Source organism: Equus asinus, chromosome 2 (assembly GCF_041296235.1).
Source record: "Equus asinus isolate D_3611 breed Donkey chromosome 2, EquAss-T2T_v2, whole genome shotgun sequence".
In the NCBI taxonomy this organism is placed as follows: domain Eukaryota; kingdom Metazoa; phylum Chordata; class Mammalia; order Perissodactyla; family Equidae; genus Equus; species Equus asinus.
The window spans coordinates 10,559,676-10,576,903 of record NC_091791.1 but is presented as its reverse complement, the minus strand read 5'-3'; the positions used below and the strand labels follow the sequence as shown (position 1 = coordinate 10,576,903).

At 48.9% G+C, this 17,228-nt stretch overlaps 1 protein-coding gene across 1 annotated transcript in view; it reads left to right on the top strand.

The window, feature by feature from the left end:
- HTRA1 (HtrA serine peptidase 1) overlaps positions 1-17,228 on the top strand; it is a 51,767-nt gene that overhangs the window by 20,603 nt on the left and 13,936 nt on the right. The window contains exons 2-3 of the mRNA XM_014830719.3: positions 5,332-5,431; positions 6,082-6,286. Of these exons, the coding sequence (XP_014686205.3) occupies positions 5,332-5,431; positions 6,082-6,286 (305 nt within the window). The remainder of the gene's footprint in view (positions 1-5,331; positions 5,432-6,081; positions 6,287-17,228) is intronic.

Below are 17,228 nucleotides of genomic sequence, written 5' to 3'. Positions count from 1 at the left end.
TATATTAGGGTAATGGTGAGTTCATAGAGTAAGTTGGGCAGTGTTTCCCCGCTTCTGTTTTGAGGGAAAGTTTGTGAAGTGTTAATATTGTTCCTTTCTTAAATGTTTGGTAGAATTCACCAATGAAGCCATGAGGGCCTGAAATTTTCTTTGTAGGAAGGTTTTTAAGTACAAATGCAATTTCATTAGTGGATATAGGATTGTTCACGTTATCTATATCTTCTTGAGTGAGCTTTGGTAACTTATGTCTTTTAAAGAAACCTGTCCATTTCATCTAAGTGATAGAACTTACTTGCACAAATTTGTTCATCACATTCTCTTTTCCTACTTTTTATGTCCTTAGGATATGTCATGATGCTTCCTCTTTGATTCCCGATATTGGTCATTTTTGTTTTTTCTCTTTTTTCATTAATCAGGAATATCAGGAAATACCTTACTTTCACTTATCTGAATTTTGAATGGCTAGCTTTCTGTAAATGAACGCCATTACTGAACGCCAGCCAATTCCAGCTTTCTGGACAGTAATGGAGCCATTAGAAGGGCCAGGCCTTGACCCTGCATGAGGCTTCCCATCCTCATTACCTTCTGCCATGCCAGTTCCGGCCTAACTAAACGAGGCCCTGACTTCACAGAGGGCATTGTGTCTGTCTTTTCCTGGTGCAGGTTGGTTGCTCCGTGGGAGTTTGAGAGGGCAGCTGAGTCTTAGTTGAGCCTAGATGATTCTCCTGACCCAGCTGCCTGTCTGCCTTCTGCAGTGGCTGTGGGGTAGTCTTGTAAACTGGGGAACAGAGGTACACGTCAAAGCTGTATAAACCGGCCTGCCACCCGGCTTCCCCTGGATCTCTGCCTCTGCAGTGGTGGCCGTGATGGCCTTGTTAGGAGCAGCCTCCAGGACCTACATGGATTTGCCAAGGTGGGGAGAGCGGTTCTCTGGACACCTTCACTTCTCCCTTTACCTCTCTGCTGCACCACTGAGGTGTGTGGTGCTCATAGCTGCCTAGAGCTGCCCAGAGTGGGACCTTTACCCGTTCTTTTAAACTGTATGCCATGACCTGGTTAGGCATTTCATATACAGTAGCTCATAAAATCATCGAAAATACATTGAGGTGGGTGTTATCATCACAGTTTATGGACAAGGGAATAAGACTTGGAGGAGTTAGGTGACATACCTAAGGTCACACAGCAAGTAAGTGCTGCTCCGAGTATCACACTGATCCATCTAAGAACAAAGCCTGTGCTCTTACCCTTTCTCCCAACGCTGAGCGGCCTGCACACCCCAGCCCTCCATCCATCTGCACCGCTCGGAGAGTGGGTTGTGGCAGAGCCAGCCTGAGTCCTTCTCTGGGAATTCTCCACCTGGATTGATCCCTCCGGAAGGAAGACAGGTGACCCGCAGTTGAGATCAGAACAGATGGGGCCAGCCAGGGTTTCTAAAAACCATGAGGCCGCAGCAACTTCCTCTAGATTGATGGACCATCTTTTAAGCGGAACAGGACTCTAACACTGAGCCAAGCTGCTCTTAGAGACACTTTTATTCCTCATTCTGAAATTGCACTTGGAGGAGCCAAACCCTTCTTCTTTGGTTTGACATTTTGCCCGTCTTTGAACAATTAGTTGATGTTCCTTATGTTCACTTGTTTCTGCTCTATTTAATTTTCCTGTTGACACCGGTCCACCAAGTGATGGTTATGGAGGTCACTGGTTGCTTTCTCATCTAAGCTGCACAATGAAGGCCTGTCAGCTGGGCTTTTCAGTATGGTCTGTGCTCCCGCTGCTCCTCCTTTCTGTTTACTGTCTGCAGAAATAGGAGAGTCCTGTGCCCAATTTCAAATCCCACAAGCTCTTTGTCTTGCTGTAGCATGTTGGGCTGAGAGGGGGAGATAGGGATCAGATCATAGAGTGTTGGAGCTGGAGTAGACTCCACAGCTCCTCCCAGAGGCACTTGGTCCCATTTTACACGTGGAGAAATGGAGGCCACCCAGCCAAGTGAGGATGGAACCCAGGCCTTCTAGTGTCCAGGCCAGCATCCTCTCTGCTCTCAACTGTTGCTTTTCCATGGTGGACAGGCCCTGAGCCACTGTCTCTAGTTTGTGTGAGAAAGCAACTGGTTCTCATTTTAGCTGGAAACACCCATGCTCATTTTCACCCCTGATGTGGGCAAATTCTCCCACGTCTATTTGGGAAATTGGAAAGAGGAAGCGAGTTAATGATCCTTACGGGCAAGACTCTACTAATCCTCCTTCTTGGGAGGGACTCAGAGACTCCGCACTTCCCTGGGGGCTGCTGGCCTTGTTGGACTTAAACCTCCTTCTGGCCTTTCCCAGGAAGCTGGTCTGAGGAAGCCCAGATGCGTTTGTTTACAGCTGTCTCTGGGTGATGTTCGCCAGGTTCCGTGTTGGAAGGAACGTTTCTATCCCCTTATTTGTATCTCCCATTGGAGAACTCAGGGAGACACACCGATTAATTGCAACCACTTGGAAACCTGGAGGGTAGCAGGCACGAATGGGGCCAGCATTAAGTGGAAAAACTATGGATGTGGTCAGATTTTCCTGTTAATTTACACTCTATCAAGGAAATTTAGTGTCTATGGAGAAGTCATTTAAAGTCTATGAGCCTTGGTTTCCCTGAATATAATAGCGGAACAGTATCTGATTTTCCTATTCCGCAGGAAAGTGGGGAAAATAAGAATAAGGTACCATATGAAAGAATTTTGAAAGCAAAAATAATGGAATGATGGTACCACGAATTTGTTGAATTAGTTTATCTTGCCTGGGAGTTGCAGATCGTTTTTTGTACCTTAGAAAATCATTCTGTGCAAAAAGAGGGCAGATTCCAGCCCTGAAATAACGCAGCTCAGAGCCCGGTAGGCAGGACCGAGAGCAGACTTTGTCCATTGATGGTCTCTCACTTCCAAGAAGGAAAGCTGGAGAGGCAGGCTGGTCCCCCAGATGTCCCTGTGCCCGGTGGTATTGAGTTGGGTTACTGAAGTCCCTGGTAGGGACACAGAGCTATGGCGGGGACCGAGGAAACAGTCTGAGGAAAGGATGCTGTGGGGCCCTGGGGAAGCCTGTGGGTAGGCAGCTCAGAGAGCTGGGAGGACTTGAAGGTGTCACAGCTCTCACGGACAGCCCAGAACCTGGGGAGTGCTGCAGCCCTTGCTGGAGGGAGGCATGTGTGTATGTGTATGAAACACCCATGCTCATTTTCACCCCATGTGGGCAAATTCTCCCACGCCTATTTGGGAAGTCAGAAAGAGGAAGTAGTTAATGATCCTTAGTGGCAAGATTCTAGTAATTGTATGTGTGTGCATGAGTGCATGTATGTGTGTATGAGTGTAGTGTGTGTATGTATGTTTGTGAGTGAGAGTGCATGGGAGTGTGTGTTTGTGTGAGAGTCAGAAGGAGTCTGTATGAGTGTGTATGTATGTGTTTCTGTGTGTGTACATGTGTGTATGTGCATGCTTATGCTCATGGGTGTGATGGGTGTGAGAGCACGTGTGTTTGTGAGTCTGTGTGAGCATGTATGTTTGAGTGTGTAAGTGTGGACGTGGGCTTGTGTTTGAGTGTGTGTGCATATTCTTGTGTGTTTATGTGAGTATGTGTTTGCGTGTGAGTGTGTGTTGGGGGCAGGGCACATAAGCCCTTTGGGAAATAAGGGGCTGTTTTGCTGGCAGTGGTTTCTTTTTAAACTGCAGGCTTGTGTTGCGAATCGTGCTGAGTGAGCTGTGATGGGGAGTGGAAGGTGAGGGGGATAGACCAGTGCTTCTTAAACCATCTGTGGTGAAGGGACAGGTTTCTTTTCCTTTTTTTTTGGGGTGGGGGGTGAGGAAGATTGGCCCTGAGCCAACATCTGTGCCAGTCTTCCTCTATTTTGTATGTGGGACACCACCACAGCATGGCTTGATGGGTGGTGCATAGGTCCCTGCCTGGGATCTGAACTTGTGAACCCCGGATTGCTGAAGTGGAGCTCATGAACTTAACCACTATGTCACTGGGCTGGCCCCTAGACTTCTTTTCCTTCTATCTTCTATCCATCATATCAATACTTTGTACAGTATGCTTAAAAATGAATTACTACAGAAATGCAATAAAAAAGACACAAAATGCAAGTCCCAATTTTAAATTTTTAGATGCAGTGGGCATCAGATTACCCTGTCACACGGCTGTGAAGGTTCCTGAAAGCTTCCGTCAGTTTCTGCGTTGGGGGGGAGCTGAGTGGTCCCTGGAGCATGCTGTGCGCAGCGCTGAGCTAGACTGGTGGGGGAGATGAGGAGAGAGAAAGGAGGGGGCTCTGGGTTCTTAGCTGCAGACCAGCTAGACCCCACTAGCCTGTTTAAATGGAGAGAGACTTGTGGAGGGATCTTAGCAGGTGGCACGGATTTGGGGCCAGAGTAACAGGCTCAGGTTGCCCTTTTGGGGCCATGCTCCCTCTGCTGCCACGTGTGCCGGCAGAGTGGGTGCTCTGCATCAGAGGCCGTGGGTATGAGCAACTGGTTGGTGGAAACCAGCTTTTGCCTTGCTGGGAGCCCTACACTGGGATGCGTGACAGCTTCATCTGAAAGTAGCTTTGAAAATGCCCACCTTGTGGGGGTTCACTAATTATAGTGTAGATGTTTATATAGAAAATTATGGTCATCTGACTCTTCTCTCTCTTTTTTTCCAACAGTATCAAGGCACCTCTTGTGCCTTTTGGCCTGGGATGTCCCGGGAGGTTGGAAGGAATGGTTAAGGTGTGGTGGGAAACTGCTCTGGGGACAGATGGTGGCCTCCGCTGGCCTTGTGGTATCGGTGAGAAAGACAAGATCTGCATCTGTGCCTTAATGCTTTTTCACAGTAGTCTTTTAAATCTGTAATGTCTGATGGGCATCTCGTCAAAACCAGCCTCAGCCCCCTCCCTGGGGCGGTGTGCTGAGGAGGGTTGCTTCCTTGTGGTGCTGTGGGAGTGGGGGAAGGGACACTGGTGGAGGATGATGCCATGTCAAGGTGACCCTTGGACGACCAGCCTTTTAGGACAGCTGGGAGGAAGTCCAGGGATTGGCAGGTGCCTCTCACTCGCCATTTTCATGGTGAAACTCTTGAGAGGGAAGAAGCTGAGCAAAGAGGTCGTCTTCGGATAGACTTTGCTGTCTTATCTGAGTGGGTATTTATTTCCTCGAGAGCCAGAAGGATCTTTACAACTGAGCCCGGGTCGGGGGTCTTGTCCTAGCCCCGCTTCAGGTTTCTTAAGACCTCTGAGCATGTCACTTGGCTCCCTCTGACCCATGTCCTTCTCCAGGCGGCCACAGCACAAGGCAGTTATCATTAAGCATCTTGTCTTTGCTTCTGTTCTCAGGGCAGGAAGATCCCAACAGTTTGCGCCATAAATACAACTTTATTGCCGACGTGGTGGAGAAGATCGCTCCTGCTGTCGTTCACATCGAATTGTTTCGCAAGTAAAGAGGGCCTTCTTTTTTTTTTTTCCTGCAACCTCTGAAGCTTCCACCCATAAATGCTGCCATTAGCAAAACATCAGAGCTATTTTTGAGACACTTTAAAGTGTCAAAGTGTCACCGAATATATTCCTACAGGAGGATAACGTTTCTCCCTAAAGATGTTTTTCCTGTTTGACTATAAAAATTCTTGACCCTTCTAGATGTTTCAAGAACTTCTGGCTCTGAAGATTCCCTAAGAATATTTTCTAAGTGGAATTTAAAAAAAAAATTTATTTTTAATTTTTTTATTGCAGTAACCGTGGTTTTTAACAGTATATAATTTCAGGTGTACATTGTTATATATTTCGATTTCTGTGTTAATTACGTCAGGCTCGCCACCCAAAGACTAATGACCGTCCATCACCACACACATGAGCCTAATCACCCCTGTTGCCCTCTTCCCTACCCCCTTCCCCTCTGGTAACCTAAGTAGAGTTTTTTAATGCATGTAAAAGTCAGCCTAATATTCCATTTTTTAATGTTAAATAAACCCAGTGTGTAAAGTAACAATTGCTAGATGTATGTTGCTGTTGCAGAACCAATTCATCAACGTGTTGAAGAGCTGATTTTAAGCCATTTTAAGCTGAATGAGGTACTCCTTTGGGTTCTAGGCTTCCTTTTTCCAAGAGGGAGGTGCCCGTGGCCAGTGGCTCTGGGTTTATCGTATCCGAAGATGGACTGATTGTGACAAATGCCCACGTAGTGACCAACAAGCACCGGGTCAAAGTTGAGCTGAAGAATGGTGCCACCTACGAAGCCAAAATCAAGGATGTGGATGAGAAGGCGGACATTGCACTTATTAAAATTGACCACGAGGTAAGGGTGTTCCCCAGCTGCAGAGCTGAGTTCTCAGGTGCCCTGGCTAAACTGGGCAAAACCTGGAGAGCTCACAAGGCCCCAGAGCTCCCTGATTTCATGAGATTCCCAGGGAGAGCCCTGAAGCTGGGCTCAGCCTGTCAGGTGTGGACCAAAGGGGAGCAGTTAGGAGATGCTGAACAAGGCCTGAGGAGGGGGAGGGGGAGAGGGTGGGGAGGGGAGGGGGAGAGGGTGGGGAGGGGAGGGGCTCCTTTAGTAAGCAGGCTGTAAGATCAGAGAGTTGTAAACATAGTATTTTACCTTTTTATAAAGGAAAGCAATAGGTTTGTAAAGAACTTAGTAGGTAAGCAGTGAAAACTGAGTCTCCTTTCCGTTCCTGACCCCCAGTCGTCTGCTGTTACAGAGTTGTATTTATTTGTGTGTTCCCCAGATTTTGAAAAAACCAGGACTCCCAAACTGGGTTTTTGCAGGGTTACTAAACGTGCTGTAAAACAATACTCCATACTCAAAAAAGTTTTGGAAACCTTGAATTAAAACAAAGCTAATGGATTCTTCTTTACAGAACTTCCCAGAGCTTTAATATGCTAATATGCACGTGACTTTCCTGCAAAAGGGGCTAGACTCCAAATTATGATGGTCTGAGGATAGATTTTTTTTTTTTCCCCAAAACTGAGACATATTGAGCTCAATTTGGGAAATTCTGTGTTTGAAAATGGTTTGTTTTTATTTAAATATTCTCCTGGCAGTCATTTTTGCTCTCTTGATTTCTTTAAGCAGGCTTCATACCTGAAATAAATCCAGTTCTTACTAGACCATCAAAAATTCCCACTTGTCGGTGCCTTGATTTCGGAGGTTTGGTTGGCTGTGTAGCGTGTGCACTGACATTACGTTTTCTGGTTTCTTCACGCCCTTGTAATTTTCCAGACTCCATATGGAAGGAAGAACCTGGGTAGGTCGGAATCTTGTTGCTGGCCCGGGAAAAGATCATAGATGGAGAGTTAGAAGGGACCTGCTTTTCCAGCTCTCTGCGTGACTTTACCTGGATGTGGGCTGTGAAGTCAGGCCGGTGTGGTGATGCACAAGCTGTTTTTGTCTGTGCTGTTTATCGGGGCAGAAACAGGCTCTGTGCCTGGTGTAGGTAACTGGCCTTTAGCGAGGTTGCAATTGCATGTTATTTCTATTAGGTTACTGTGGAACTTCTAAGCAACAACGAATCTTTCAAAATGTGTTTATTGGTCACAGTATAATGATAACTTCTATGAGATAGGCTCAATGCTGGGCCAGGTTCTGCCTTCATTTGTAACTTTCACCTGATCTGCAAGATAGCTGTATTATCCCCATTTTATAGAGGAAGAAACAGGAGCTCAGAGAGCTTAAGGAAGCTCCCCAAGGCCACACAGCTACACTGTGGTGACATTATAGCCTCCTAAGCCAGCCAGGCTGCTGCTCCCTGAGTGCCCAAGCCTGTGGCCCTTACTGCAAGGATGGAGCCTGACCTTTTGGTGTGATGGGATGGCTGGACTTTAAATAGCTCACGGGAAGGCTAGTGCATCCCTGTTTAGGAACATGCTGCTAGAAAGGTGTCCAGGATGTGGTAGTCTCACCGGAAGGAGGCCGGCCAGAATAGTACTTCCTGTGGCCACATGCAGGACTTTTCAGCTGCACCAAGCCCTTGGAAGGCAGCCAGCTGTGGGGACTCTCTGCAGGCAGGGCGCTGATCTGACGCTGCCTCAGCTGCCCCCGCTGAGTAATTCCGCCTTTGGAATGCGTGGTGCACACCATGCAACTACTCCTGGCCTGGGGATATTCTTCTCCGATTTGGAGCCAAGGTGGAGAGTATATCCTGGTGTCACCCCTGGCATGTCCAGGCAGGATGTGAAAGATCTCGACAGACCAGCTTTGCGGAGTGTTTCTGACCTGACTCTTGCTGTGCCTGGGAGCCTAGCCCTGCCGCCAGCAGTCTGCTATCTGAGATGTGTTTCTAGCCCAAGAGAAAGGGGCTTGAAAATTTAAAGTGGAACTTATGTGGCTTTTCAAAATGGAATCGGAAATGAAAGGATATTAAATTGCAGACACCCACACAAAAGACTGGTTTCCACTGACTACACTGCTTTTTTTGCTGATAGTAGTTGAAAGTGGAGAGAGTCAAAGCGTCTCTTCTGGCTCTTTCCCTCTCGTTCCCGCAGTCTGATGATGATTTAGGAGGGGGCTGAGGCTGGCTTCTAGAGAGCCTCGGTTTGGAAGAAGCCTCTCACCTTGGCAAATGCGAATTCAGGCCAGCACACAATTTTTTTTTTTGAGATTTTTAAAATTTTTCCCTTTTCTCCCCAAATCCCACCAGTACATAGTTGTGTATTTTTAGTTGTGGGTCTTTCTAGTTGTGCCATGTGGGATGCCGCCTCAGCATGGCTTGATGAGCAGTGCCATGTCCGCGCCTAGGATCCGAACCAGCGAAACCCTGGGCCACCGAAGTGGAGCGCGAGAACTCAACCACTCGGCCATGGGGCCGGCCCCGACAAGATTTAATGCATGTGCAGGCGGTGGGTGGGGTGTGAGCTGGCCTTGCAATGTCGCTCTCAGGAACAATGAAAAAGAACCAGTAGGAATATTCAGAGGAGGCAGAACAGAACCAAGAAAAACTGAGCTTGAGGATCGAAAACTGTTCCAAACGGTGCTTGCCGTGTGAGGCCAGGGCCTGGCCTTCCCAGGGCCATTGTCAAATCCCAATGAAACTGATGTGACCACCCACCACGTACATGGCCCAATGGCTAAGTTGGTGGCTCATAATCTGGCCCCATTTCCTCTCCCGCATCATGATTTCAATTGAAGTCTTCTCCATTGCTTAAGGACAGCTATCGTCCTTCCCGAGCATGGTTTTCGAGCCACTTTTAATGAATGGAAATTACCATGGACATGGGTTGTCATTGCCTGCTCATCATCCAGCCCCCCTTCTTCTGAGGCCAGCAGCCAGCATTTCCTTTGGGGTCTGCTTCTCTCCCACTGGACACTGCGGGGAGCTGGAGGGGCCCCACTGCCTCTGGGGTCAAGAGGTGGACACGTGCCCTGTTAGACCAAGCAGGTCCTCCCCCTGGAGCGGCAGCTGGATGTCACCCCCAGAAAAGCTACATGGCTGAAGCTGGTGTAGCCCCTGCTGCTCAGAACCCCCTGTCTGAGTTCCTGCCCTTTCTGAGCCTGATTTGTCTACTTTTCCTTCCCTTCTTGGAGCTCCCCTCACATCTCCAGTAAACCCCTCCTGGCTTGAAGTTGCCAGAGACATTTCTGGGCTTGCAACCAAAAACCATTTTTTTTTTTTTTTTTTTTGCTTCTCGCTGCTGAGCAGACACATGTGCACTCACTTTCCCTGCTGAGTTTCGAGACGGGGAGAACTTTTGGAAGAAAGCACACAAGAGCCGAGCAGCTGTGTCTTGCTTGGTCTGCTGCCCCCCCACCAAGCTGGAGGAGGAGGGTGTCCCCATGCAGGCCTGTCCCCTCCAGCCGTGGCCAGGCATCCCTTCCTGTGCTTCTGTCCTAGGATTTGCAGCTCCCCTTGCCATGGCTGCGCCGGCGTTCCACACTTGCCTGGAGAGGGAATGCCAGCTGCAGGAAGCAGGGACAGGCAGTATACATGCAAACATTTTAATAGAAAGCAGCTTTGAGGGCAAACTAGTTCAGCTTCAGATACAAACTGTTTCCAAATGTGTTTAATATGACACTGGCCTTGTTTGCAGAACATTTAAAATTTTTATCCAAAGACAGCATTTTGTCCATGCAGTTTTTTCCTGAGTTGTTCACAAAGAGAGAGAGAGAAAGGGAGAGGGAGAGAGAGAGGTAAAAAGAGAGTGATTTGGTTTCCTTTAGGCCAGAGTACAGGGTAGGAACACTGGGGATGTATGAAGAAGGTAAGAGGGGCAAGGTCCTTTGGATGCAGCTGTTTTTCCAGCTGTGTTGATTAGGAAACATGCAGGAGAAAAGCATCTGCCCCCCCTTGATGATTGCAACTTGCAGATCATGTCTTGTGTACCCTGCATAAAACCTGTTACACATTTCCCACCACGTACAAGGAGATCTTAACTCCTTACCAGGGCCTTGAAGGCCCAGCCTGATGGGGCACCCCCTCCCTCCCTCCCTAAACTCATCTCCTCCCTCTGCCCCTCACCCACTCCGCCTAGCCACCCCCCACCCTCCCATTGCCTCCCATAAACCAGGGCTGTTCTCCTGAGGGTCTTGGCCATCCCCTCCCCTGGCGTATCTCACTCCAGCTCCTCCAGAGTTGACTCTCCCATCCTTTGGGGCTCGGGTTAAATTCTGCCTTAGACAGCCCTTCCCTGACCCACTACCCAAGGTAGCTCCCCATGTCCCAGTACCCCCTCTGCCCATCATTCTGGGGACACATCACCCCAGAGATGATCACCTTGTGCTGATCATTTTTCCCTCCTCCTCTCTTTACATAATTTACAATTGTCTTATTTATTTGTTGATTTAAGTTTATCTCTGCTTCTGGAGTGTGAGGGACACGCCTGTCTTAGTCACTTCTCAGGTAGGAGATGCTCGACAACCCCACCCCGAGGATGAGTCTCAGAGCCCCCTGCTCTGTGGGTGCTGGGCGGGGAGGCGCTGGGGCCTGGTGCTGTGAGCTCCTCTCTCCTCTCGGATGGGGAGATGAGCCTGCCACAGGCTGGCTGCAGAGCCCTCCCTGTCCCAGACTCTCGGCCAGCCCTCATCTGATCCCAAGGGCCGACTGGGGCTGGATGGGCGGGTGGCTCTGCGGGGCTGCGGTAGCTCTGTGGTCTCTGGGAGCTCAAGGCGCTGGTGAGGTTTCCTGTGGGCGCTTTCCCCTGACGCCAGCAGCCAGGGCAATATTTGGAAGTCGCCTTGTGAAGGCTTGTGAGGTGGTTTTCTTCCCTCCCCCCGACCCCGGCCTACATCCGTCCCTGGCCACCTTCGGGCCAGTTGCCACCTTCAGACCTGTTTGAAGTGGCTGAAGAGGGAGACCTCTGGGCTCGGGGCTGCTTTGTTTTCAGAGGGGCCTTTTACTGCTGAGCTGGCTGAACCAATGATCTCCATGAGGTTCAGATATTGGGTCGCTTCGGGAGGGGACCGAGGGGCCTGGGGCCTTCCATGCACACGTCCTGGGAGCCACTGAGCTGGCTGCGTCTGCTCCAGGCCTCTCTCAGCATCGGGCCGAGTGTGTGGTGAATCTGCTTTGAGTTCTGAGTGAGGAGGGTCCCGGTGGCCCCCCGGGGGCGGTGGCGGGGGGGGCGGGGGGGGGGCAGGCGTGGCCAGGCGCTGGGTGTGACTCATGACCCCCCGCCTGCCGGCAGCCGGTTCTCCTCAGGCAACCCGCTTGTCAGAAGCGCTGACTAAGCCGCCGGAGCTTGTCCAAAAGTGCATCAGATAACACAGAGCCCGTGCTGGAGCGGCTTCCCATCTTCTGGAGTCTGTCACTCAAGCTCATAAAGCACTGGGAGCCTGGAATGCGGACTGCGCCACCATAGTTACCCTCTCAATTTGTTTCTGTGTTTTTCCATTTTGGAGTCTTTCTCCCCACTCCCTCCTCACTGGCCTTTTTGTGGTCTCCTTTCTCTCCCTGAACTTAGAGGGCCGCCATCGCATTTGCTGAAGAGGCCACAGACCCTGCTGATGTTGTGTAGCTCCTATTATCGTATTGATTTTTACCATTTTTAGGGGGTGGGAATCAATATTTCATTAGGTGATGTAAGTGCAGACGGCAGAGTGGAAGCGGCAGTTGTTCCTCTGTGCCAGCCTTTGTCCAGAGGCTGATGAGGACATGGCTCCTTATTGTTCTGATTGCAGCTCCTTCTGGAATGTGAAAATGTTTCAGTTCCCCAGACCATCAAACCCAGAGCCCTTGTGTGTTCTCTGGCCCAGTTTCAAGAACTTAGATGATTGTTGAGGAAATTCTTTGGCTGTGTTTTTCTCTTAATATGGTAATGCCTTTTTTCTCTTTGGCGCTCTCTCTTCAGGGAACTGGATTAAGACTATTATTTATGGTTCTGACAAAGCAACTCCCAGGGTGTTGGGGCTGAGTCTGTAGATGCCCCATCCGGAATGTCTCCTGTGCCCTTCACTTGTTCCCTTTGAGTTCAGTGAGTGTGTAACACTGTGTTAGAGTCCATCGTTGACCACCTGTGGCCTGCAGTCCAAACCTGGCCCTCGATCTGTTTTTGTAAATAAAGTTTTATTGAAACGCAGCCGTGCCCATTCCTTTACATAGAGTCTGTGGCTGCTTTTACCCTACAACAGCAGAGTTGAGTAGTTGGGATGGAGACCAGATGGCACTTGAAGCCAAAAGTATTTACTTTTTGGCCTTTCACAGAAAAAAGTTTTCCAACCCCAGTGTGAGATGATTAACACCTTGTCCTAGAGGAGCTGAATGTGCTGGGAGCTAAATATGCTCATGAGAGCCAAGCGAGGTGAAACGCTAGGTGAGCAAAAGCGGAAGGACAGGGACGCTGATTTCGTTTGTTCCTTCTCTTGGAGGGGATTGTGCTTCTTTGCTGACGATGATGCTTAGGTCTTGCTGGATTCAGCAGAGAGAGGCCTTTTTTTTTTTTTTTTGCCCATTTCTTGTAATATCAGTAGAGAGGAATTTACATGAATTCCAAGATAATTTGCAAATTATTATCCAGTTTTAAATCCTAATGATCTCTTAAGCTCTGGTTTGTTCATTCGTTCAGTCATTCCTTATTCATTGACTATAAATATTTATTGAGCATCTGTCCTGGCCAGACATGTGTTAGGTGCTGCGGCTGTCTCAGCGATGGGCGAGAGCTGTGGAGCTGATCGTCTAGTGTGGGATACTTGAAGAAATCTGGTGATAAGTACAAAGAAGGAACAAACAGAGCAAGAGATAGAAGGCAGTGGGGGCTGGGAGACCTCTATGCTCAGTGTAGATAGGGAAACTTACCTGAGGAAGTGACATCCACGTTGAGATGGGAAGGACAGATAGAGCCAGCCCAGGGGAAGAGTGGGCGGCCCAGAGTTGCTTAGTTCTCCTTTTCTGCCCAGCCTGGAGGACCTGGACCTTGGACCAAGTGCGAACTTATTTCCCAGAATTTATGAGAGTCCTCCAGAACACAAGCCAATGTTTCTGGTTAGCTGGTTCCTCTGCATATGGTCTATGTCTCTTATTGGCCTTGGTTCTTTGGGGTTCCTGGTCATCCTCTGGAAAGCTCCAATTTCTTATGTAGTCCATCTCGTGAGAGTCTAAAAGTGCAAAGGATTCATACTGAGCCGGTCACCCCTCATTCATGGATGCAGTTTCCCAAAACTGGTTTCCTAAAACCATCCAGAGCACTTTGGATGGCAAGGGAGAAATAAGACATTCTGATGAATTGAGGACTGATTATTCTAATAAAAGTGCTAATTAACAAGTCACTTTTGTTAATTAAGGCACCAGAATCTGATAATGGGAATGTGTGAGTCATCGTATTTCCCTCTTTGCTTTGGCTACGAGGCATCTCATAGAAGTCATTGGCCCTGTGGTTAGATAATTCTCTATGCCTCCATTTTACGTCATGAATATATATTAATGAACTTATAATATGCCTGGTGTCATTGACCATCTCAAATTATGTCTATATAGAGGAGGTTATACATCTTTTAAAAATTTTAAAAATAAATTTGAAAGAAATGATATATTTTGGGCAACTTCTGCGTATATGGGGCCGCACAGTGCTAAGTGGTCATGGGTAATGAGGACCAGCGTGCCTTTGGTTCAGTTCAGCAGACGCTGAGTGGCGGCTCTGTGCTGGGTGCTGAGTCTACTGAACAGAGTGAGACCACAGCTCTTCCCTTTGGGGAGTTGATGGGTATAAGCTGCTCCCTTTGCCTCCCTGAGCCCCAAGCCTGCAACCTTACAGACAGCTGAAAACCAGGCTTCATCCAGAGTCAGTTACCCCGACTGAAACGCCAGGCCTTGGCTAACCCCACTTATTAGGCTAACCCCACTTTTAAGATCCCGATAGATCTTTTTTTTTTTAATTGAAGTAACATTGGTTTATAACGTTATATAGATTTCTGGTGTACATTATTCTATTTTGATTTCTGTGTAGAGTACATTGTGGTCACCTCTCAAAGTCTAATTGCCGTCAGGCACATGTGTACCATGACTGATGGATCTTTTAAGATCTGCTTTGTTCATTCTTTCATTTATTCACTTTCACATTCATTGATTTTCCTAAATACTTATTTTCCAAACACTGTTGGCCACACTGTGGTAGCAGCATTGGTCGAGTTGAAGTAAGTGGATGCAAGTGGAAGGATCAGCGGCTGATGAGTGGAGAAGGCAAGAGTTACACTTGACGGAGACGCTGTTTTTCCTCCTCTGGATGCCACAGAATATGTACAATCTGTGGGAGCCGTTGGGCTCCCGCACACAGCTGTTGACATTTTGTGGTTTAAACAACAAGAATAAGGGAACATTTGAAATGCCAGCATTTCGTGATATACTTAAAGGAGACTAAATATTATGGTGGTGTTCATAAACAGTGAGGAGCGAGGCTGTTTTGTTTTTCGTTTCCTCTTTCTCTCTCTCTCCTTTGTTTTTGCATAACCATCTTCTATTCTTTTTATCGTTCTTTCTCCTCCATCTCCCTACTTCTCTTCTCTCTCCCCCTTGACCTTCTACCCCCCTGCCACCCTCCCATTCGTCCCACCTCTTCCACCTCTGCTGTCCCTATTCAGCAACAACAGTATGTCAAGTGGGAAATGGATGGTGGGCGCCTTGATGACCCCGTTCTTCTGAGTTCTGTGTGTGTTGGTGACCTCAGTGCCATGGAGCAGATCCTGCCTGCCCTGGCCTCTGCCCTGTGGTCTCACCCTCTGCAGCCACCCTCCCTTGGCCATCCCTTGACCTCCACCCTCTCTAATCTGCATCCCAAGCATCTTGCTCTTGCTCCACCTCCTCCCCTGGCATGGCTGCTTTATGGGTGTGTGTCGTGTGCGGGCACGGGCCTTGTGCTCAAAAGGGCCCCATAGTTGGGGGGTTTATGCTCTGGGGTTGATATCTTAATTTCATCTTGGAATTTGTGTTGTGTAAGTGAAATCCAGTGGAGTCAGTGGAGTGTGTGCCAGGGGCTTGGAGCCTTGACTCACACAATGGTCTTCCTCCTGCCACCTCTGCACCTCCCCAGGACGGGGTCTCAGCTCCCTGCTTTCCTGTCCCCTGGACCCCTGGCCACAGGAAGCAATCACTGCCATCCTCTGTCCCCCAGGGGGTCTGCACATGCCATGGAATCTGGGGGCAGCGAGTGGTGGCAGGGCTCAAGTGGACGACCCCATGGGGTGTTCTGTCGCAACTAGGCAGGGCCAGGCCTCTTCCACTCCGTCCAGGTACCTAGTGCATCCTGCTTGGAAGGAAGTTTCAATGCCCTTGGGGATCATTCATCCTCCTTGGGTTGGGGGATGGGCCCTTGGAGTGGGGTGATGCCTGGCTCGACTTCCCCACCCCTAGCCAGCACAATGTGTGGGTCCATCTGGTAGCTGGTGGGCAGAGCACTGAGCCTGAGGCCCTGAGTGTCAGACTCAACCTGGTGAGTATCTTTGTGTCCCAGAGAGTGTGACACTAAACAGCAAATATGAAACATCATGACAGGTCGAGAGAGAGAATGTGGAAGAAAAGAAAAAGCTTTATGTTTTAGTACCTTGAACGGCACTTTTTACGCACTTTCTGAACAAGAGGTTTGCATTTTTCTTTTTCCTTGGGCCTCACAAATTATGTAGCTGGTCCTGTCCCTAGTAACTCAACTCTAGCAAATCTGGTTCATCTGGGTCCACAGGCTACTGTCCCTCACCCCCTCGGGGGCTCACGTCCCTCCTGACTCAGGCTGGGTCACTGTCTCAGGCGCATCTCAGATGCTGACACCCCCTGGAACGCCTCTGCGGCCTGGTTTCTTCTTAGGCCTGTGAGCTCCCTGGCACTGCCTCTTGCTGGGGATGGGGGATGTGCTGTTTTCCCCACTGTATATTTTTTAAAGAAAATGAAAGGTTAGCATAACTGTTTCCAGAGGCACATTGAATCACTCAGTTGAGTCACAGCCAGTTGGTGCAATATTGGCTTTTGAAGCAAACTTCAGCCGACTCCCAGGACCAGGCTGGAAGCCCCAGCCCCTGGAGCACGAGTGTGCCGGGCAGCTGGTGGATGCGGTGGCTTCTGCAGATTCAGCAGAAAAAACATTTTTGTAACAGGAATGGTTTATACTTTTCAAGAAAGAGAAAGACGTAGTTGACTAGTCTCATTAAGTTAAAAAAAATTTGCCCATTTTTCCTTTAGTATAATTGGTTCATCTTATTGCCCTTTTCTCCAAGCTTCAGGGAATGAGGTTGCAGTGAAATGAGCACTCAGGGGCTGTTCGGCAAAACCCAGTGTGGCCAGAAGCTGAAATGCTGGTGGGTTATTGCTTTTGGGTCCTCTCTGGCTGATTAGTGGCTGAGCCAGCATCCGGAAAATTCCAGGAATCCCCCCTCCCCTTGCGGCTGTAGGAGTTGGCAGGGATTAGCTGACCCCCTTGGGGAGTTGTGTGCACAGAGATTTGAAGGGTTCTGATACCTGTTTTGATCTTACTAATTTAACTGTTGTCTGATAATAGGTTTTTTGGAACTCTACCAGGCCTTCTGGAAAGAGCCCTAATTGTCAGCTGGAATGACCTTGGACGTCACCAGCTCAATTCCCTTATTTTAGAAGCGGTGAAACCAAGACCCAGAGAAGTCAATCAAGTGGCCCAAGGTCATGGAGTGAGTCAGTACAGGACCAAGACCAAACCCAGATGTCCTGCTGCGTGGGACAGTGTGCTCCCAGGGTGTGTGGAGGCCGAGGTGGCACTGAGTGTGCGCGTGTGCGTGTGTCTGTGTGTGTGTGCACGCATATGTGCATTTTGTCTAAGTCTTCACTTCTGTACCACCCTTGGTTAATGCTGGAGAA